Source organism: Letharia lupina (assembly GCF_014066315.1).
Source record: "Letharia lupina isolate WasteWater1 chromosome Unknown contig_10, whole genome shotgun sequence".
In the NCBI taxonomy this organism is placed as follows: Eukaryota; Fungi; Ascomycota; class Lecanoromycetes; order Lecanorales; family Parmeliaceae; genus Letharia; species Letharia lupina.
Genome location: NW_023502979.1, coordinates 1212835 through 1235059, shown reverse-complemented (window position 1 = coordinate 1235059; position 22225 = coordinate 1212835). Strand labels below are relative to the sequence as shown.

Here is a 22225-nt window from a genome sequence, read left to right as displayed (position 1 = left end):
TGGGTTGGACCGATCGTCCTTTTGGACACATATGAGAAACGGCAATGTTCATGAATGGGATGATGATCCAGTGGAAAGGAGAAAGGAGTGGGAGGGTTGGAAACGCTCAGCGTGGGAGGACCTTAGTGTTTTAGTGTTCAAGAGCTAGGCGTCCGATGTTATGGATAACAGTGGGTGCACTCCTCGCCATTTCCATCGAGCGGTCGTTTGCCCCAAGATACTCCTTTTTGCACAGCATACTTCCGATTCTAGGCTTTTCTAGTCGACTGATTGGCGAACATTTCTCTTCATAGCCTAAGATACCATAGCGAGACTGAACTATTTTTCATTCCACGAACTTCACTGGGCTCAATCATTTAAAATCCTGAGGCCTATCATCAAAGGCACCTGTAAAGATCAAATACCCTCCGCAAACAGTTCAAAGCATTCCTCACGATCTATCGTTTATGCCTAAGAGAAGGCAGGATCTCAACCAATCAAATGCTTAAAACAACGAACTCCTCAATGGCTAGCAGGGGCCTTCACGTCATCTGTGCAGCAGGAAAGAACCTCGGTCCCGCAAAACCATACGCCACGATGCTTTGAATATCGATGTTCTGTTCCTTGGATGGACTCCACAGCTTCAGGAGGATGAATTTGCCGGACCTGAGTGATTACCATCAGCCAAAGGGCCTCCGCACTACGTTCGGTGCTAGACGGGAGTCAAGAAGGAGTGTATAGACATGTATGTACTCACACAGGTGGGTCAAATTTGACACTAACCACACTGTTAAATATTCCGGAGTCAGTACAATCCTTTTGAGACAAAAACACTTCCAAAACACTTCCAAGACACTTCTGAAACATGAGAACATTCCCTGGCTTGTCTTATGTTCGAAATTGGGTACAGAGTAGGGTTAAATCATTCCAAAACAACGTACCTGCGAGTTCTCTCGATGAAGAACCTGGCATGCGGAGCCAAAACTTTTTCGTTCTCCGTCCCATCTCCACTAACGTCTGCAGCACCGACAATTTCAATCTTGCTCGGTTCCGCCCTGCGACTGTTTCTGCGATAGTAGGTATGACTCGAAGAAACCCCCAAGACCCTTGCACGTCGCATACCGCGCTCTAAGCCGTCTTCTGTATCTTCTTCAGAGGAGAGCTCAAAAGGTGACGGAAGGTGGTCGCGGCGGAGGCGATCGGCCAGCGTAGCGGCGCTTGACGGTTCTTCTTCATCAGAAGATGGGTCGTTACATGAGGTTGTTACTGCGAAGTCAGCAGGCTCTGGAGGAAGGAAAGTTTGGGAAGGCGGAGTAGAATCATGGCGGAGGTCGATTGCTGGAAAGGGTTGGCCGCTGGTCCTGAAACCTCTGGTATGGTAATATCGATTGCTACGAGCAGCTAGATTCGAGATTGGAGGAGGAACTGTGCGTTGGGCACTCGAGTCTCGTCTGCGAGAGGGGGGTCGACTTTCATTTGCGTCGTCTGAGAATAGAGGCTCCAGGTCCTCGCTTTCCTGGAGCGGAGAAGGATCCCGCATCTGATACTGAGCAGTACGAGTAAGGAGATCAGAAGCTAACATAGAAACGAAGACCATGCCTTCTTGTATGCTAGCACAGGAGATTAGCTCAACAACCATTTAGACACCCGTGAAGGCTCACGGTGCTGTAAATCCTCTTTCGGGGGCTTTGATCACAAGCTTCTTTAAACAAAATGTAGTCTCCCCCATATGACGTAAAATCAGGTTGCATTTGTTGTTATCGGTGCAATAGACGCTCTTGTCGTTACGGAGCACGTTCTCAGGCCAATACTCTCTGCCATGTCTGGCTGCTTCCGTGTGTAAGCCACCATCGCAGCTGACGATTTCCATCTTCAGAGGTCCGGGTACTACTTGTCCACGGTACCCATAGCTAAAACCTCTCAGGTGGCCAGCAGATGAAGGATCAGCATCCAATTTTCGGCGCTTGGCCCGTCTTCTGTTCACTTCTGCCTCGCCTGAGTATTCTCGAGCACTCATATCTGGAGATTCAATCCTCGGAATTGGTTGGTCGAGTAATGAGCTAAGATTAGAGCTGGCTTCGTTGAGTCGCTCCACCGCTTGTTGTACGGTTCCCCCACTTCCCGACGGAGTCGCTCGGTCTTGTACACGTTGACGAGCTCGGTAACGAACATTTTCGAGTCGGGATCTCATAGCAGAAGTTGGAGCTTGGGCATCAGACGCTGTATTTCCATTGGCAGGCCTCGGCTCAGCAGTGGTTCTACGCCTCAACTCTTCTCGCACCACTCGCAGTCTTTGACGCTCGTCCGAGTTATTCATATGGTCTCTCAATCGCCGTACTTCTTCGATCCTATGTCGTAGAGCGTTGCGATGCGATGCAGTTTCTCGAACAATGTTGGAGGCATCGTGGAAGGAAGGAGCCTGGCCTTGCCTCGTAGTTGCAGGTGGGAAGTCGAAGTTGCCAGACTTGCTTGGCCGTCAGTGTCAAGACTGGCTAAGAATGGGTTTCAAGCGGGTATAGGTCGTGGTCCAAGGTAGACTCACCATGGTGGACGAAGCAAATGGACGTGTCATTGGACGGCAGGCATGAGTATTGTAAAGTAGCTAGTTGATTGCATGGAGCTGGTTCGAAAACGACTTTGATCAAACAACGTTGACCAGAGAGATGGGAGACAGTGGATAGTCAGGCTCCAGGGCAGTATGAATAAGTCGTCACTATTCAGTTGAAGTGTCCAGTTGGAGTGTGGATGTAGTCGATTAGTCGAGGACTCGAGCGTATGGCTGATCTGATGAAATGATGGCGAGTGAGCCAGGCGGATACGGCGAGCACCCTACTTACACTAGCAGTCTAGCAAACACTAGCACCATGGCGAAGGTAAAGTAAAGTACTTTACTTAATGGTGGTGGTGGTGGTATAGACTATAGTGGTAAAGTACTTAACAAGTTCACGTCAGTAAAGTAAGGTTTTCTTTATTCTCCGCGACTAACGAAATTCATGCAGCGCGCGTTTGCTAATAAGGTAAGGTAAGCTTAACAAGTCAAAGTACTTTACTCTGTAAGTACTGTATTCACCCCATTAATAGCATACAGTACCTGTTATTCAGAGGCTCAGAGTCAGAGCACATCAGCATATTTTGCCTTGACACTTGATTGCTACTTCCTCTGCTCCATCCATCCATCATTCCTCTCCTCCCATTTCCCTCCCTTCTACTTCATCAAGTGCCACATATCTCCTTCCTTTGCTACATATCACAACAACATGAATCCCGGGCATCAGCCAATGACGGAGCCTTCGGCAACCAATGGAGTCTCATCAACCACCAATGGAGACGCCTCAGCTCATGCCACAAATCAGATTCACTTCCAAGATCATCCTCAACTACAATCCGACATTTCAGATAAGACTCAGTCAATCAGCGCAGGTGTGTGTCAACGCACACGCTTCCTGTTTCTTCATTCAAATTCACTAATATTTCGGAACTTTAGATGAGATTGCACTGTATGACCGACAGATACGCTTGTGGGGCGTCAAAGCTCAGGAAAGGTGGCAAGCTTGCTTGTTAAGTTGCTGATCCATGGACTTACGATTCGTCAGGCTACGAACTGCAAATGTTCTCCTTATCACCATGAGAGCTCTTGCGAACGAAATTGCTAAGAACCTTGTGCTTGCTGGTATAGGCTCTCTGACTGTGCAAGACAGCCAAGTTGTTGTAGACGATGATCTTGGAGCGCAGTTCTTCATCTCTGACCAAGACATCGGCATGAATGTATGACATTCAACATTGCATGCAACAGAATCTACCTCAAGGCTAATCATTTGACAGCGTGCCGAGTCAGCAGCGCCTCAGATACGGCGGCTGAATCCCAGAGTATCTCTTCGCGTTGATACCGAGGACATTACTCTGAAGCAGCCTGAGTACTTTGCTCCCTTCGACATGATCATTGCAACCGATTTGGATCTTGCAACTCTTTCAACCATCAACGCTTCGTGCCGCCTATGCAACAGACCTTTCTACGCTTCAGGAACCCATGGATTTTACGGCTACATATTTGCAGACCTAATCTCGCATGACTATGTAGTTGAACGCGAAAAGTCAAATCGTCCAACAGCTCTGACAGCAGAAACCCTCACCAGATCAATTGTGGCTACTAGCACCAAGAAAGAAAATGGGAAAGTGATTGAAATGGTCACCAAGCGAGAAATCTATTCGCCAATGGTGCTCGCAAACACCTCCCCACTACCTACCGACCAGGTTAATTCTCGAAGACGCAAGCTTCAGGTCTCTCCTCTTCTGACTTGTATGAGAGCATTGTGGGAATTCCACAGTATCTCTGGCGCAATACCAACACACAGGCACGCTGATCTTGAGCTCTTCACCACGCTGGCAACGGAGAAGCACAAGGAGTTGCAGCTCCCGTCCGAAACTTTACGTAGTGACTTCCTCCGAAGCTTCCTGCAAAACATTGGAAGCGAGCTCGCGCCAGTAACGGCCTTCTTGGGCGGCCAGCTTGCTCAGGATGTCATCAATGTCTTGGGTCAGAGAGAACAGCCAATTCAGAACTTCCTGTTATTTGATGGCGAAGAATCCAAAGGGCCGGTGTATGCTTTGCATCCCGTCTTTCCGCCACTTGATTCCACGTTTGATCCTCCGATTGCCGCCCCATTAGCTGGAACACTAATTGCGTAGCGATGCTTCAACGAGGGTCATTCCGAGGTCCATCAAGCTCCGCCATCATCACTGCCTTGCCATAGCATCTCGAGAAACGAGTAGTGCGTCAAGAATTTTGACGAAGCCGATCAGGCCAGTGGATTCTTTCTCATCGACACCCATATACCTTGCTGCAAAGCGGAGATGTGGAAATGAAGTCTGAAGGCGAGAGGCCTCGTCGCTTTTTCCAAAAGCTCACCAATCCGTTCATGGGCCTTGACCGAGCAGCAAGCTTTCGACCTCAAGAATTTTGAGAAAACGACTTGGCAGTCACTACTCATCTACTAGCTGGCTAGCTAGAGAATTGGAGATTTATTGGCTATTTCGGTCGAGATTAATCCCAGGTACTAAGAAAGCATTGAAGACATCATCACATGGGTCAATCAATCGGAATTTCTGAGACAGTTTTGCGAGATTCTTTGTGAATGCTATGCTTTTTTGTGACCAGATCTATAATAGCGGGGGTCTAGTGAACAAGCTTCTGTGCTGTCGCAAGAGGGAGTGACCATCAATTCGTCAATCGCTTAACAAGACGCGCTCAGCTCTGTATCACGTATAGCAGCTTTCCATGTTCGGAGTCATCGTTTCTCTGATAGCTATTGATTTTGTAAACAGGGTTTACTTGAATACTTTCCCGTCCGCCCACTCATATGTCTTCCCTTGAACCTCGATCGGCTTATCCCAACTCCACTGGTCATTGACGAATTCCTTGTCTTCGGCTTTGCTGGGATCAAGCTTGATGAATTCGTAGCTCTCGTAGTCGGGTGCGACGTCAAAGGCAGGTAGAGCTTCCTGGCCACGGATGACGAAGGCACCTTGGACAATGGAGTCGTTCTTCATGCCGTAGACAGAGGCGCAGCCAAAGATGTACTTCCGGGAACCTTCGAGGCGGGTGAAAAATCCGCCTACCAAAAAATTGAAGCATTAGCCACCAATGTCAGAAAAAAGAGGAGCAGCGTAGAGAGGCAGAAGCGTACCAATGAGATTGGCAGTCATGAAGGTCTGCGTAAGCTCGTCGTTGTACTTGTAATCGCATTTCCACAACGAATAATCTTCCGCGTTGAAATTCTCCCAGAACCAGGGCAGTGCGACTGCCCGTGTCTCTTCATTGGAGTACTTGCGCTTCCAGTCGTCGAGAGCTAGTGTCGGCTTTGGTAAAGCTTCTAGAGGGTGCTTTGGCTTGGGCGCTGGTTTGTCCTTCTCTTCCTCTTCCTCTTCAATTTCTTTAGCCTTTGGCTTAGGTTGTGCCTTTGGGGCTTGCTCCTTTTTAGGCTTCTCCTGCTTTTCTGTCTTGGGAGGCTGGTTCTTGATGGCCTCATCAATGAAATCAAGTTTGCCAGCAATATCCGAGTAGATCGGCTGGTTGCACACAGTCTCGTACCATCGAGTGACATTAGGGTTCTCCTCACGCCAGTGCTTGTCGAAGAAGAATTCAAAGCCGCGGGAGATGATGCCGGCTGTGAACAGATCGGCTAAAGTGATACGCTCCCCAACGAGATAGGTATGTACGAGGAGGTGTTCATTGAGTACAGAAACCGCTTTAAGCGCATTTTTGCTGGCTTCGTCAACGTTCTTTTTGTTGTAAGGATCGCGGCCAATGAGTGGGCGGAACCATCCCCCAAGGGCTGGGAGGACCTCGGCGTTGGCGAAAGACATCCAGCGGACGATGGAGGCATAATCTTGCTTGGTCTTGCCGAGAAGGCTGGTTTTCTCATTCTGAGACGTGACTGCTGCGCATTAGCTCGTGTCCTGAGTCTTGTTTCAAGTTCAGTTTTGGCAAAGGTAAGATATAGTCAGAGTGTGAATATTTCTCAACAGTAGTCTTCAGACAGGGATAACTGTATTTGATAATATTTTTCATCATGTATGGGAGGGTACTGTTGGGGCCAAGAAGGAGGAAACGTACCGTATATGGCGATGGCAATGCACTCGGTCAACTCGTATCCATCTGCTCCCACAAAAGACGGTATTCTTCCAAGCTTGTTAAGCTTCAAATACTCGGTACTGAGAGGCCCTTTGGAAACGTCCGTGTCAACGATCTCAAGGTCAAGCTTATTTGCCTTGGCGACGGCTCGAATGGCTGTGGAACGTGCGTTCCCCTGCAGAAGTTATGATCAGGAGGTATGCTCCAGCGCGAGTACTACAGCATCAGGAGGCTTACCTCGCGTGTGTATAACTTTCCGAAAGACATGTCTGCGGTTGTGAGCTGTAGAAGAGGGATGTGACTGGGATATGAAACCCGTGTCAAGTGTGGGATGCGAAGCAGATGTTTGTTCTTTGCAAAATTTCGGCGCGCTTATTTCTTTTTAGCGCCGCCTCTTTTCCTTCGAGGCTTCAATTATTCAAAGCCTTGAGCTCATCTCCTTCAAGATTATCATCCTTGGTTTATAATTGCATTTCAATGGTTTGAGCCATGGCTTCCAAGCTATCCTGGCCTCTATCATCACGGTGGACTATCCAATGCCCGAAATGTCACGGTGAAATCCTGCGGAAACGAACATTCATCTCTACCGGCTCTTCTCGAGCCATTGCTGCACCCCCAGTAAACCTCACACAAAACTCCCCATCCAATCCTCAAAACGCCCGCGTCGTCCCCGCATCGCCGTCCTACTTCACGGGCAGACCTGATTCCACGGACAACTACCTCAATCTCCTAGCCCTCTTGCGCCGTTACCAAACCCTTCCAACCGTTGCCCCAGCACAGGCTCCAAGGGTAGCATGGCGGACTGTCACACAATACCGCCTCCTGGTCGGCGAACCTATACGAGCATCCAAGTATCATAAGGTTGTTGAGGTTCTGCAGCGGCTGAACAGGATACACCCCGCCGTCATGCCCGCACCTTTGAAAGAAGCCATGGAAATTTACAAACGTGACATCGATCCATACGCTGTCACCAAGAGGCCCAACATTATCGATGCTGACGGACGTGCCTACGGAGTCGGACGACGAAAATCAAGCTCCGCGAAAGTGTATCTCGTACAGGGGGAAGGGGAGGTGCTGGTGAATGGCAAAAGCATTAATAGCGCATTCGGGAGGATACACGACAGGGAGAGCGCATTGTGGGCGCTAAAAGCTACTGGTAGAATGGACAAGTACAACGTCTGGGCGCTAGTCAGTGGAGGGGGGAGTACAGGGCAGGCCGAGGCAATTACCTTGGGGGCAGCGAAGGCGCTGATGGTTTTCGAGCCCGCCTTGAAGCCGGCGCTGAGAAGGGGTTAGTCTTCAACCGACCTCTGAATTTGAAGAAGCTAATGGATTGCGCCTCTAGCTGGCTGCGTCACTCGAGATCCCCGGCGTGTTGAAAGGAAGAAACCTGGTCACGTGAAAGCAAGAAAAATGCCGGCTTGGGTGAAGAGATAGATGGATACTGCCATCTTGACAGGCTTGGTTTCTATGTACATAGAGCGTTACATCCCCAACAAAGAAACCCCCCGGTACTAGCAGTTCTGTTTGCGTTGCACTGCACGAAAGTATCTTAAGTGTCGAGAAAGAGTCTTGAACCGCATACAAGAGAAAGAGGAAGTTCTTGTAAAGAACGAATCAGCCCGGTCTTATTTCTTCCATTGTCCCCTCCATGGACTCGTCTCGAGCTAACAAAGACTCCGAGCGCTCCAAATTGCTCCAGAGGTTCAGAGCGAGCGGTGGGGTCGATAGGGAATATAAGCATCCATGTTTGGCGAAAAGGCCGGTGAAGCACCAGCTACACAAAAGCAAAGGTACTTCTCGAAGGCTCGGCACAAGGTCTCGGAGATGACAGTCACTGTTGCAGGTAGGAATTTGTCCTTCCGATCGTCTCCTCACTGAGCAATGCCATGGTGATGTGATAGTACTATAGCTAGCGTCATGACCTCTTTAAAATGAGCAGATGTCGTCGCATATACATCCAGCTCTCCTGAGTAGCCAGAAATCCCGACTGCTATGCCTTGTTGAATTACCAGCAAATATGTGACCGACCCCACACTGGGCACGAGCACAGCAACAAACGCGCCAAAGTAAAGTGACTGTGGCTAGGGTTCGGTCAGAACATGCGGGCCAATATTTGTTCAACTTGTAAACACGGTTGAGCCTGGTTAGTAGTGATACGGTTAACTAGAAGGCATTTCCACGAGATTTCGCAATTTTACGCAGAACCCTTTCAAGCCTGATTGTTCGATCGAACGACCGCTACTAGTACTAGTACTCAGGTTGTCGTGACAGCTTGAATACCTGTTGGTAAAGCCGCCCAAGACAGACTACCATGCATGCCATGGTCCACATGTTCCGATTGAGAAATCCACCGTAGGGAAGCAGACCACAGCAACATCGTCCATCTCTTCATGCAAATAATTCAAAAGGCAGATGACACGACAAAAGGAGGTGGATCTGCAGCCTTGCGAAACAGGACGCCAAGGCGCGGGAAAACAGCAGCAAAGCCGGCGCACTCGACGACTGCTTATGACTCTGCTACACACTGATTGTGCCCCTACTCACTCCACCTGCGCACAATCTAGAGACAGACAGACAACTGTCACACTTAATGAGACACGGATTGGAAGATGTTGGACAATGACATGGCTGCGGTGCTCGCTCTGCCTCTCTCCCCACCCAGAGCCTTTGCTCACTTGTCACCATACTGCTGTGAGACTTTTGCATTCAGGATTCGATCAGATATGAGAGCACCACTCTCCCTGGGCGATTTTCCATCAGGTGGTTTGGATGGATTCTTGACACCTGCGGAGAGCCGCTGGCGGCTTCAGCGAATATGATCTAATACTGCGGGCGCATTGAATACTGAAGGAGCATATGCTTATTCAGAATGATTTTATTAGACTGTTCCAGGAGCTCGTTCCCCCATCACGAACTGTGACTGGCCTGGGTATGTTCGGAATCGCAAGACGGAGCCTCCCATCACAGGTCTATCCGTTGTCGGAAACCTCGTCTGCCCCTATGGACCATAAAAGAGAACCTTGTTTTACCTGGAAGAGAAGTCGAGGTATGAATAGACGGCCAGACGTCAGTCCCCTGCAGAGCCATGCGCAACCAGCCTTTCTCAATTCTGGAGACGATCTTTTGCTGCCGCCAGCCATCGAATACTCTCAACACTGACTTGATGACTCCTCAGTGCTCTATGCCAGCACAATCCGGGAGGTTTGGAAGATCACAAGACGCTTGTCGAAATATAGAACCGGTACGTCACCAAACGTTGGCTAGGTTTAGCCTCCTCAGCCTTTTACCCACTGACTCCGAACAGACCTTGGTGTAATAGAGTTGTTTTCCTGGTCGGTATCACATGCTCGTGAAGAAAGAAACTTGGAACGCTGCGGCGACTGGCGAACATTTGACAAAGGGGCAATGCAGGATGTCGCGGTTAGCTCTTTGCATCAGTGACAACCTCTTTAGCTCCATACAGAGTCATGAGAGCCTATACTAGATCGTTTTGGTAAAGGTCTTCAGGGATACTTGGAATATGCTTGTTACGACACACTCTGAGCTCCTCCGGATCACATGAAGCTGGTGGCTCCGCGCGAATCACCATGTTGCGCACGGTTGGCAAGGGAAGTCTGGCTTCAAGACCTTGTTCTCAAGAAACCCTAATGCGCAGAGGGAAGAATTGCGAGGCAAAACGGCTCACTGCTACAGTGCAGGCGTCGAACGATCGGCTTACGATATCGCCTTGCATTCAAGGAGGGTTGAAGCGTAATCATCAAGATTACGGAGGGCGGTCATTCCGGCGGACGATTGTCTCAGTTTTGTAACGAGACCAACACGCGAGGAGCTTACGAAACATTTGACGTGTTGGAAGATCCTCCAATCTTGATTACACAATGGATGAATTGTGTTGCAGTCTGACGAAGCTCAAGTTGTCAATAACTAATAACAAGCAGTTGGAAGTTGGAAGTTGGAAGTTGGAAGTTGGAAAAAAAGGAGGGGAAGAGAAAGAAAACAATGAAATGAATGATTTGTTAGGCTGTCAGATATTACAATAATGCTGGGGGAGTTTCCAATACCTAAGCGAATACCTATATCAAGGTCAGCATTGACTTTGGGGGGAGTGGCGCTAAGAAGTTTGGGTACCTGCAGTAGATCCCATGTGGAGGGAGTCTAAGGAATAATGAGTCGATGAGTCTAGGAGAGTTGCAGCAGTGCAGGTGACCAATCACAACAAATCCTTGACCAATGGCACTTTCTTTTCTTCTCTCGGGGCCGGAAAAACAAGGGCAAAAAAAGGGCTTTTCCTTCGGGCAAAAAGATTGAGGCGCTTGAGGCTTGAGGCTTTGAGGCTGAAGGCTGAAGGCTGAAGGCTTGACTCACTAAACCTGACTTGGGTGTGTGGAGGCGAAAAGATCGACGATGTAAGTCAGTGTCGGTATCCAATCAAAAGCCTCGTCTGACCATGCGAGAGTATCCCAGATTCCCAAGCGCACAAAAATAAATCAGACGTTGATCTCTTGCCCTGATTTTTCGGAACATTTGCATCTCTCTTTTCCTGCCTTTGTCAACAAACCGGCAAGAAACCAAGTCGGGTGTGAAAATCTCCGGCATACCCTACCAAAACTGCTGCCCAACGTCGCATCTGATCCTCCCCCTGGCCCTCCCTTTGCCCCGTATTCTCGCTGTCTCAGCGTGGCAATGAGACGAGTCGCAATTGATTGCCTTGGCAGTAGCTGAACAGGCGAATGCGAGAAAGTGGCAAAATCCTGCATCTTGACCCATGAGAGAGAGACCTTGGCCGCAAACGCCTTTCTCCCACACATGAGGACGACTACCGTCAGCCTCGGCTGCCAATAGACGCATTTCCTGGTTCAGAAAACCGATGTGGCGCCGCGGTGGCCTGTCGATTGATCATCAGGATTGTTAGTGACCAACGGACAAACCCTTTTCATCTCCCGCATTGCGGGTTCCATGGTAAAACACGATTGTAAGAGATTCAGTACTTCGTTTCGTCGGGCATAGCCGTCCGCAGAGAAGCACTCAGGAGGCAGGAAATCAGGAGGTGAAACGAGGTAGGCCCGTCCTGCTCAGCCATCATTTTGGACATAGGCACCAATCACGATGAATCTAGGACGAATTGCCTTTCCTCTTGGACCGCATTTGGATCAAGAAGCCGGTGTTGGATGGACAGACAATTCTCTTCTTCTTCTTCTCCTTCTTCTTCTTCGTCGTCTGATCCCTCTCGCCTCCGGGATCTGGACTTTGTGATAAGTTTGGTTCACCAGTGAAAGGTCAAAGGTAGAAGTTGGTCAAGAATTTGTGAGAGGCGCTAAAAGATCATGCTTTAGCCCCCGCCAAAATTCGAGTATTCAGACTCTAATACTTTGGTGCTTCTACTAATAATCTGCTACGGACTAAGGTACTTCAGGCTACAGACTACTTTACGGACTACTGACTACCGACTACCGACTACCGCCTATTGACTATTGACTATTGTCTATTGTCTATAGACTATCGACTATCGACTATTGATTATTGACTATTGGCTATTGGCTGTTGTTGACGGCGCTCCTTTCGAATCATGTCATGGCGTGGGCATATGCACGACATCTTTCCCTTTCTCCCAATCCTCCTTTTGGAGCACTTCGTTTCCTCATCTTGCTTTCGCATCGTTGCTTGTTGAGGGACTGTCCGGACTGTCCGCAACACCAAAAGACGTCCTTCCTAATCTCCCAACTTCCTAACCCTTCATGATTTAACCTTGAAGGCGTTCAGAATACTCAAACAACTCAAAATTACTCATTCCAGATCCATCGCGCTTATTGCTCCATTTCAGTGGAAAGCGCTTCGTCTCATCCGCGCCTCCGTATGGTATGATACGTAACATAAACACGCGCGATTCAAGACGGACGCAACTTGCTTTCCTGCCTACAGTAGCTCCTCTCTAGCTGTTTCCACACGCCTTTTCCAGGCCTCTCACAGGTCACCCTGCACTCATAGGCCAAAAGGTTACAAGTCATATCAAACTAGGATGTGCGGATGCTCAGCTTGCGCATGCTTACTTACCTGATACATCCATGCCAGCCAATTGGATGCCTCAGTAATAGCGTCCTGTTCTTTCTATCATCAAGCTCCCTGCATCTCTCGCCAAGTCGGCCGCAGCTCCAGTCACTTTATCGCCTTCTCTGGTGGAGTCGGTAAGGAAAAGGTATGATAGAGTTATTACACAAGCTCGGGGTCGACAGTGCAGTCAGTGCTTTCGGGTGTAACGTCTCACCTCAGTACTTTATCGGTGTTGGTACCTTACGTACGACGATCCTTCGCTCCGAGCCTGCAAGCATTAAGCAAATCCGCCCATTGCAGTTCTATTCACGCCTAAGGCCGCCTCCCCATGACCATCCCAGTTGCACATCACATTACTTGCGTATTCAAGGGTCCCAACTTACCGACTTCCACCACAATCCTACCTTTCAAACATAACAACACATTCATTCTTTTTTTGGCTTGCCACAGCGACGTCCTCCCCATGCTTCCTAATCTATTCAATTGACATTCTAAGAATAATTCGCCCATTCATTTCTTCCTCTTTCCTTAAGCCCCCATCCTTGTGTTAAGCCGATTCACTTGCCTCACTCATTCCTTTTTGGCAGAGATTCATCCACCTCCAATTAGCCTATGAATCTATCCGCGATTCACACTGGGTCCCCGGGCCACGTTATCCGTGAGATCCTACCCAGCCATATATGACTTCCCTCCAACTCATTCCTAACCATCCAGCTAGTCTTCGACTCTCTCCTTCAACAACAGCTCAATCTGAAGCCGTCTTCCTACAAATCTACATCGGAGGGGATACCCCTTTTGCCTTTCAGCCTCCACGGAGCGCTTCGGTGCCGTCGACAACCTGGCCCTCTACGCGACGCCTCCTGCTTCGCCAGGGACTTTTCCCATTTCGGCATTCGACCCGGCGGTGAAGCAGTCCAAGAGAAGCTGGATTGGTGGCATGGAAGGTGACGAACAGCGAAGAAGGCAATATGAGCAGCAAAACTATCCCCGCGGATATGTCCCGGAATATGGAGGGCATGGAGTCAATGTGCCAAATGTCCAGAATCTAAGAGGCGCGCCAGGTGGAGATGGCTCTGATCGTTCCAGACAAGCGCAACCCTTAACGACTCGGCCTTCCACATCTGCCCCTTTGTCTGCAGGTGCAGGGAGCTCACACGAGCTGGGAAGCTACGACTATCCGCCAGGCCAGCAGTACTCAACGCCGCAAATGCACGGTCCGCAATTCCAGTACCAACTCGAGTACTTGCAAGACCCCCAGAGGCAACGACAGTTCCCCCAATACACGTCGCAGATGATGTACCACGTACCGCAACAAGCTCAACCGCAATCTCCGTATGACACTGTGAGCCAGTACCAATCCCGGCAGTCAGCAGCGCAAGTCTTGGGCAGCCAGTTTGGGGCTCCCCAATACTACAGTCCAGGCCACGGTACCAACGTGACGGGACCCGCTGCAATGCCTCAACAGTACCCCACAGCAGCATATCCCCCATCCATGCAGTATACCTCCGCAGCTCCTCTCGGGCGTTCGACCCTTGCCTCGTCCTATCCTACTGTGGGACCCGACGTGAATCCTAACGTTGAAACGGCAGCTTCCGAGCAGCCTGAAGAAGAGTTAGATACTTTTGCTGCTGCCTACGATCGGTATCAGAGAAATATCGGGGTAATAAACGACCAAACCTCGAAAGGACATCTCATCAAAGCTGGGGAATCACTACTGGAGATTTCTCATTGGTTGTCAGAGAACGTGGATGCTCTCAGTGAGGTGACTCTAGAGCTACGGTAGATTCAAGGCTAACATTGCCAGAACTTACACAAGATGATCAGAAAAAGCACGCAGAGCGCATTGAATTCTGGGACAGCTTCAACGTATGCTGGCTTGCAATGCTACAACGTCAGAAAGACGATACACAACAAATGTTAGACTCAGGGCGACCTCCAGCGCAGCCTCAAAGCTTGCTGCCGAAGGAATTTCTTGAAGAGATGGGAAACGAGGTCGTTTCACTTTGCGATGGCCTAGAAAAGCATGGGCTCGTTGATTATCAGATGGGAGTCGCCGAGCAAGAGATTATCGAAAGTAAGCCAAGGAACAGTCCAATTTATCGTGGCAGACATGAAAACTATACCGTCTAACAGCTAGGCAGTTCTAACCCAATGCATTGATCTTATTAGCAGTGACGACGAGAACGACGAAGAAGCGGAAATAGACCCAATGCTCGGCCAATCTGGGCACGGTGCTGGCAAACAATAAGCAGTTGCTCGACCATGACCGCTAGCTAATGATTTCTTAAGAGTCCACTCTGTTTGCCGTCCAAACCCTTTTCACGACCTCACCCTTTTCCATATCACAATTCAATGTCGCCCACCTCAAACAATTACCTGCATGAGAGCTTCTTAGTCCGCAAACGGGTGTATGTCTACGCAGTCCATGGCCGCATCCTGCGCAGATTCTGTGTACACCAAGAGAACAACAATCAAGACTACACACACACGCAACCACCACTTGCAACCCACGACCCTTGCGGAGAATACGCGCATACCGAATCGCTCTCTTTTCTTAACAACATCGACGACCATACCATACATCCACCACGGCATAGAATTAACGGGCAACCGGACATTAGGTGTTAGGTTATATTGCTTTATTTAGAACGGTTTGACAAAATACCCTGGGAGGCAACTCGTTATGTATACTGCGCTGCTAGCACACACTTTGTACTCTACTAGACCACCGATCACATAGGCGTCTCCTTTCATTGGAACTTATGCGAACTGAAGGGCAAAGGGGGAGCTCTCGGTCATAGAAGACTGCGAGCTGGCTCAAAGGATCGAGAGTCGGCCAAGCAAAGCGCGATTTGATTTGGTTTTTTTTGGAGGGGGGGGTGTTTGCAAAAAAAGGGGGTTAAGGCCCAGGTTGTTGGAAAGCATATCACGCCTGGATAGATAGATTGGCTTGGTAGCATTTTCAGGACATAATCGCCTGGCGTGATTTTACCTCAAATCAGACATGAAGCATTCTACCATTCAATCATCATGTAAATCTATAACCTAGGCTTCCTTAGTCATGCATTGACATCCGAGTGACAAAGTCGTCCCTAAAACCGTGCCTAACCTGATGGAAGAATCAAGGAGGTCCTCGGACTTGACCTGATGGACGGTGCAAGTTTGGGAACCATGTACTCTCTCTCAGTGCGGACTGCGGAGTAACTTCAGAATGATCGACACTGCAGAGGGGAAATTGAGGTACATGCGAGTAGTGAGCCATGTCTTGACTGTCCGACAAGTATTTGAAACAGCAGCAGACAAGTAATCTATCAGACTGAGTCTGTCCTGCAATGCGATGCGATGCGATGCGATGCAATGCGATGCGATGCAACGCGATGCAACGACGCCACGCAATGCACCGAGGCAAATCGCCGGTCGAGGCTTACCATGTCGCTCTGCGACAAAGAGAACGGAGCAAGTCTCTGTTCTGTCATGGCAAACACAAAACAGTGGTCAAGAAGCGATCTTTGTTCTCGAGGCTACTTCATAATAGGTGCTAAGGCGTACGCCAAAGCTATTGTAGACTCCGTTTGCTGTAGCGTCGCCCTGCCCGCTCCTTTGGAACAGCTTCACAATCAGAACGCCGCAGCGTGAAGAGAATGCAGAGAATGTTACCGCATTATCTACGAGTCTCCATTCCTTCATCTTGAACGGCTCAGCTGGTTTGGTTCGCAAGTTTTGCACATTATACGAGGCCGTAAAAATTCATTCGTTTCAGCTATCGCTAGCAGGGTATCGACTAGAATTGATCTGCGGCAACGTCAACACTTGAACTTGGCGCTCTAGGAGATTGCGATTAAGAGGCAGCAAAAAAGGTCCAACGGAGGCACTGCAAAGCTGAGAGGCGTACCTAATGTCATGCTCATTGAAACGTCCGTGTTCTCAACCATCTTTGTGAACTCCTCGAAGCTGATCTTCCCATCCCGATCCGTGTCTGCCTCCATGATTGTCTTATCCACGATCTGTCATAGTGCACCAGTTGTCAGCCGTCCATCAAATGCATAGATACCCCTCTACTACCACTCCGCCCCTAATGGGAAACACCTTCTCCATTCTTGACAAATGGCTGGGGTATATACTTGTTGCAATTGCATGTCCTTCAAATTGCTTCCCACCATCATTTTCAGTACAATGAACAGCTCCCCATTGCTAATGTATCCGTCGCGATCGATATCGTAGACCTTGAAGGCGAATCTTAATTTCTCTTCCTTGTTGCCCTTGGAGCTGAAGGCGCTGAGACCGGAGACGAATTCTTGGAAGTCGACATCGCCGCCTCCGTCTTCATCGAAGATGGCGATCATGCTGCAATAGAAATGGGAATTGGTTAGCCGCGAGTACTTCTGGGCTGTCAGGGTCATCGGGGTGGGGGGCAAGTACCGGGTCGCTAGAGGATTTGATGAGACTTGAGGAAGCGAGAGGAATTCGTCGCGTTCTATTGTTCCCGAATTGTCCTGCATGTATAATGAATATGGCGAGCAGAGCATTGATCAGGATGGAGATGCACACACTCTATCCAGCTTCATGAACCTCTTTCGCAGTCTGTCAACTTCATCTCGATCGACTATTGCGACGCAATCAGCGTCCTTGATTCCAAGTCAGGCCGTCTTCTCCAAGCCTCACAATTTGAACCTTGTATGATGCTATCGAGCATTTGGCTGCTTGATCCAGCTCTCCGCCGGGCGTCAAACAAGGCTGCCTGATTGGCGTCGGCCATATCTGTGTAATTGTTTTTCCAAGTGTGGTTCTTTTGTTCTTTCTCTCCTTCTCTCTTTGTTTGAATCTCCTGTGTTGTAGTCGCTGTAATGTTTGTTGTAGAGAATCCAGGCTCTAATATGATTGTAGATGAAAGAGGCGTGAGTGGGATGATAGATTACCTTAGATGCAGCGTAATGATTTGACGTGGGGCTGACAAAAGACGAGGCTAAGGTGCAGCCCACTAAGCTTTACTCGTAAGAGGGATGCCAAGGAGATGATGCCAAGGAATGCCAAGGAATGCCAAGGAGGAGGCATAACACCTTCACACTAGGTCCAAAGACAGTTAGTGGTAAATACATAACGCGCTAAGAATTCAAAACAAAAAAAAACAAAAAAAAGAGGGCGAGCTGCCGTCCTGCCCGTCACGCCGAGCCTTTCTTTCAGTGGGCACAACCACCCTGACCCTCGGACCTAGAAAATCGATCAAGTTGTTGTCTTCATCCAAATCAAAAAAAAAGTCCCATCCACCAACCCCCCTTCATCATCTATTTTTACGGTCGGACTTTGTCTCATACTTTGGAACATGCCTCATATTTTAATTTAATGAATGATTTGGAATTATCAAATCGCTCCTGAGAGAGCAAAACCATGACTCGTGCCGGCGCACTCAGTCAAAGTCGTATGAGGCAACGGAAGCTGAATACTAGAGCTGCGCTTCAAATCATTCGTGAAGACGATTTACACGAGGCCGATGATGATTTGCCCAGAGTGCTGTCGGGTCTTGACAGTGGCGTCGAAAAGGCGGAACAGAATGTATGTTCTCCCCAAGCACAAAGGATCAACACGTGACCAACGCAACAAGGAACACCATTTGCAAGCTGCACTTTCGGCTTCACAAGCAGCCGTCATCGGTGGTAAGGTCGCTCAGATATACATTCCCACTCCAGATGCTGTGCAGAGCTCTCTGCAATATGACAAGCTTTACCCCCTCACGTACGCGCAGCCGGCGACGTATGTTCGCTTTTCTTCCACCGTAGAAGACTGCGCAGGCTGTCCGTATGATATGGACGAAGAGGATCAGACTTTCTTCAAGTTCATGAACAAGAAAAAGAATGCCTCCACGCAATGCTCTGAAGATCAATTCGAAGAAATCGTGAACTGCTTCGAGGAGACGGCTCAAGTGAAGCAACCATTTGCTGCCGTAGACAGCCCTCCTGTTCTTTCTTATGATGAAATCGAAAGCTCTATGGATGATTACCTTGATCATCATGCGCGGCCCTTCGCTAGAGAAGTTTACGAGCACTGGAAGGCCCGAAGATTAGAAGCTGGCAATAAACCCCTAATAACCGGGCTCAAGGTAAGTCGCCTGCCCGTCCATACTGGGTGCAATCTTCAGCTAACAAAGTCAAGTTCGAGACAGGCGCGGATACCGATGATGCCGACCCCTATGTCTGCTTCCGAAGACGAGAAGTCAGACAGATTCGGAAGACTCGTGGCAGAGATGCCCATAGCGCCGAGAAGCTTAAGAAGCTCCGAAAAGAGCTTGAAGAGTCTCGGGAAATCATGGCTATGATCAGGCAGAGAGAGATCACCAAGAGAGAGCAACTTGCCGTAGAAAGACAACTTTTCGAGCAACGGGCCAATCTGAGGCAAGTCAAGCTGAATCTTCCCGATCAATACAAGGAAGGCGACGAAGACATCCTCGTCAATCAAAAGGTAAAAGCATTTCCCGAAAACTTTCACAAGCAACAATACTGATAAGCTAAACAGCCGAAGAAAAAGCCCTTGGAGATTACGCAACGTGCACCAGGGAACCAGTATCGCTTACCGCAAAGATCAGACGGTCGACCTGCTGATACTGATCTAGTCCTTCTCTCAGATCTTCTGGCGGAACAGGAGAAACTGCTGACACAAGACATCGACACAAAGATTGCTCAACATCAGCAATGGAACGTTGGTTACAGGGATATGACCAAAGCCCCGCTGACTCCGCCGTTGGAGTCAGATGCTGGATCGACTTTTCGTACCGCAACAACAGAGTATTTGCCTACACCTCCTGCATCAATATCTTCAGAGCTTTCTGGTGATGTTGCGCTTGATTTCAGTGCCGTGAACATGCGCAAGGCGGATTCGGTAGCAGTACGCTATGCTTCTCCATCCTATGATGGACCTTGTCACAGTCAGCCCTCCTTCAGGCGTAGGTATGGTAGAGGAGGCCGGCTGTGGATCGATCGTAGGGGCATGCGCTTGCCACCCAAGGCAGGTTTTGACTGTCCTGGCGCAGATCGATTCAAGTACGATGACGACGACGACGAAGACGAGGTGTCAGTGTACTTTGTCGATCCATTCGACACAGAAAGCATGCAGTTCCGGGCAAAACTCTTCTCCGCACAGTCGAGTCAAGCTCAAATGCAAGCTAGGCGGGCCGCCCAGATGGAGGCACCTTCGCACGGGACAAGCCATGCTTCCACCTCAGCACGTGCTTCTCGTCAGGCCGGGCCGGGCTGATTATAGGCCGAGCACAGGGTCTACAATCTGCTTCCAGATATTCGAGGGTGGATGTAATTTATTGACCACAAGCAAGCCATCTGAAACGAGTATTGACCGGCTTCCTCGAGCGCCACCCAAAGCCGCTGTTGTTGAGATAGACACAAGCCGTCGAGCTAGGTTGTATGTGGATTTCGAAGTAGGCTTCGGAAAGGCCCGACAAAGATGTGTTGTGAGGTGAGCTGTAGGACGGATCAACGCAGTATCCATACTGCTTGTGTGTACGTTAGAGCTGCTGAATGGCTGGGGATCTGAGTCACCAGGAGACGCAGCTCAATCGATGCTTTCGGAGAAAACCAGAATTAGGAGATACCCGAGTTGATAAGCCTTCAAGCCACATCTCACATCTTTCTCCTCTTGACGTGACTCGTACTCTCGTCCTCTCTAAGTTCGGCAATTGTATCGTCGACCCGGAGAGCTGCCATGGAGAGAACTTCCTTCTCTCCTAGACGAACTTCGATAGCCATTCTCCGCCGTCCTTGCACAGTCAGGTCGTGTAACAGAGCGATATCTTCAGCCAGTGTCGTTTTGTAGGCTTTCTGTCTGTCAGATATGATTTCTTTGAGAACCAAACGCAACGTCTTCAGCAGGTGTAGTGGTGGCTGCTTTGGCGTCCGTGTCCTAGCAATTGCTTGCTTAGCAGCATCCGTATCAAGCAACAACGCGGTGATAGTAAGTATGAGCGATTGATCAAATTCAAGCGATCCCTTCTCTGGTGGACGACTAAGGTCATAGCCGTCTTGCAATACTTGCCACGTTGCTGCAAGCTCGAGCTACTTCGCATTAGTGGAAATTGACTACTTCCACAATCCCAAAGAGGATTACCCTGGCATCTCGCTCTCTGTTATCAAGTTGATTATATTTGCTAGCAGCGAACACAAGCGTCTCAACATCCACTTCAACGACATCCCATTTCTTGTAATTGTCAGTAACGTAGCCGTAGCGCCGCTTCATGTTCTCGGAGTCAGCATGCCGTTATGAGAATGGACTCGGAGGTAGAAGACGAGCTCTTTGGGTAAAACACTCTCGAGATATGCTTCACAATTCAGGATCGGGTACTATATAGAGAGTAATTGGCCCGAACCGTCGACTTACAAGTAAATCTGACCTAGGCAATTGGCCAAAATCATTGAAGATCTGTTGATCTTTGAGAATGGGTTTAATCGCGACCATTGTCATGCCATCTCCTTGTTGGATCAAGTGAGCCTGATTCTGTCAGACCTGCCGTAATACTTCATGACATAGAGACACACATTGTTCATGTCACCCTCTTCATGTTTTCGGAGTCAGTGCTGCTTCTTTGTTGGGAATCATACACAAAAAAAGGTCAATGAGTACGATGCTGGTACAGATCAGGGAGAAGTCGCTCCGAACGATAGACGTACCGGCGTTGAACAGGTCGGCCAAGGGGACCAGTCCCTTGTTCATCTCGTAGGCTGATTGAGAGAAGCCATCATCTTCTTCTTCCTCGTCTTCTTCTTCAGAAGTAGATGTCTCTTTTTCTACATCGAAAGCATAAGCCATAATCAAGGTGGCCATTCTGTGAGCAAGGTTGAGTAGAACGGTGGATGCGTTGGAACCAACAAAGTCATGGGCATGCCGACCAAAAACCTCAGGCTGCTGTTGCACGACTGGCAATAGAAACTTTTGGAAAGACTCGTCAGCGTCATCTTTTTTATCTTATTCAGCACAGCACTGCCCTCCAGCTCCGCTAACTCGGATAAAGACCAGTATATCAAGGTGTCGAAATTTGTGGGCAACAATTGAAGGTAGTTCCACCACTTTGATTCTTTACCCAAGCCATCTTCATATATCATAACGAGGACTAGTGAATTCCATGGATCGAGACGCTCGAGTAGGTGTGGCTTGACTTTCTGAAGGCTCGAGTTTTGGACGGTAAGAACATCAGACTGGGCGATTCTGAAGAGCTCCTCATCTTCTTCTACGTCTTCCACAGCAACTACTGGACTTTCAGCAAGTATGGAGACCAGAGATTCTGGGCTGAGTCTATTACCTATTCCTCTGCCAGCATTGTGGTCCCTCAGATCGATTATCTCCAGCTTGCGGCTAATTGTCGTGCCTGGGCGCTCTCGCAGCCATTTGAGAAAGTCAGCGGTTTTTGGGTGGAAAGTGTCATTGCTCGCATAGGTAGCCATGCTGCCATCTCACAAGAAGGACATATGGTGCGTCGTGGGAAGTAGGAGAAGCGTGTGAATGTGTTTGGACAGAGGGTGGACGTTTTATTACGGAGAAGTGTGGGAATTGTATCGGGGCATGCAC

General features: G+C 49.1%; 9 protein-coding genes across 9 annotated transcripts; 4 read left to right on the top strand and 5 right to left on the bottom strand.

Annotated features, from left to right (window-relative positions):
• Positions 1–521: 521 nt before the first annotated feature.
• On the bottom strand, positions 522–2524 carry HO133_000336 (uncharacterized protein; the record flags this gene model as incomplete). The annotated part of the gene is made up of 5 exons (XM_037291275.1): positions 522–645; positions 737–766; positions 921–1589; positions 1641–2443; positions 2522–2524. 5 exons carry the CDS (start codon positions 2522–2524, stop codon positions 522–524), a joined length of 1629 nt encoding a protein of 542 aa, XP_037152710.1.
• Positions 2525–3236: 712 nt separating this feature from the next.
• HO133_000335 (uncharacterized protein) lies at positions 3237–4665 on the top strand (the record flags this gene model as incomplete). The annotated part of the gene is made up of 4 exons (XM_037291274.1): positions 3237–3399; positions 3464–3521; positions 3573–3744; positions 3802–4665. 4 exons carry the CDS (start codon positions 3237–3239, stop codon positions 4663–4665), a joined length of 1257 nt encoding a protein of 418 aa, XP_037152709.1.
• A 639-nt stretch (positions 4666–5304) lies between these two features.
• HO133_000334 (uncharacterized protein) lies at positions 5305–6877 on the bottom strand (the record flags this gene model as incomplete). Its single annotated transcript, XM_037291273.1, has 4 exons — positions 5305–5591; positions 5664–6413; positions 6593–6785; positions 6848–6877. 4 exons carry the CDS (start codon positions 6875–6877, stop codon positions 5305–5307), a joined length of 1260 nt encoding a protein of 419 aa, XP_037152708.1.
• A 222-nt stretch (positions 6878–7099) lies between these two features.
• HO133_000333 (uncharacterized protein) lies at positions 7100–8047 on the top strand (the record flags this gene model as incomplete). Its single annotated transcript, XM_037291272.1, has 2 exons — positions 7100–7901; positions 7956–8047. 2 exons carry the CDS (start codon positions 7100–7102, stop codon positions 8045–8047), a joined length of 894 nt encoding a protein of 297 aa, XP_037152707.1.
• A 5226-nt stretch (positions 8048–13273) lies between these two features.
• On the top strand, positions 13274–14909 carry HO133_000332 (uncharacterized protein; the record flags this gene model as incomplete). Its single annotated transcript, XM_037291271.1, has 4 exons — positions 13274–13319; positions 13468–14418; positions 14466–14735; positions 14803–14909. The coding sequence occupies 4 exons, from the start codon at positions 13274–13276 to the stop codon at positions 14907–14909; spliced, it is 1374 nt and encodes a 457-aa protein (XP_037152706.1).
• A 1533-nt stretch (positions 14910–16442) lies between these two features.
• On the bottom strand, positions 16443–17417 carry HO133_000331 (uncharacterized protein; the record flags this gene model as incomplete). The annotated part of the gene is made up of 6 exons (XM_037291270.1): positions 16443–16453; positions 16554–16665; positions 16783–17005; positions 17081–17154; positions 17212–17264; positions 17324–17417. 6 exons carry the CDS (start codon positions 17415–17417, stop codon positions 16443–16445), a joined length of 567 nt encoding a protein of 188 aa, XP_037152705.1.
• A 629-nt stretch (positions 17418–18046) lies between these two features.
• On the top strand, positions 18047–19906 carry HO133_000330 (uncharacterized protein; the record flags this gene model as incomplete). The annotated part of the gene is made up of 4 exons (XM_037291269.1): positions 18047–18211; positions 18261–18755; positions 18809–19114; positions 19169–19906. The coding sequence occupies 4 exons, from the start codon at positions 18047–18049 to the stop codon at positions 19904–19906; spliced, it is 1704 nt and encodes a 567-aa protein (XP_037152704.1).
• A 380-nt stretch (positions 19907–20286) lies between these two features.
• Positions 20287–21469, bottom strand: HO133_000329 (uncharacterized protein; the record flags this gene model as incomplete). The annotated part of the gene is made up of 4 exons (XM_037291268.1): positions 20287–20718; positions 20771–20902; positions 21041–21129; positions 21295–21469. The coding sequence occupies 4 exons, from the start codon at positions 21467–21469 to the stop codon at positions 20287–20289; spliced, it is 828 nt and encodes a 275-aa protein (XP_037152703.1).
• Positions 21470–21471: 2 nt separating this feature from the next.
• Positions 21472–22101, bottom strand: HO133_000328 (uncharacterized protein; the record flags this gene model as incomplete). Its single annotated transcript, XM_037291267.1, has 1 exon — positions 21472–22101. The coding sequence occupies one exon, from the start codon at positions 22099–22101 to the stop codon at positions 21472–21474; it is 630 nt and encodes a 209-aa protein (XP_037152702.1).
• Between the last annotated feature and the right edge of the window lie 124 nt (positions 22102–22225).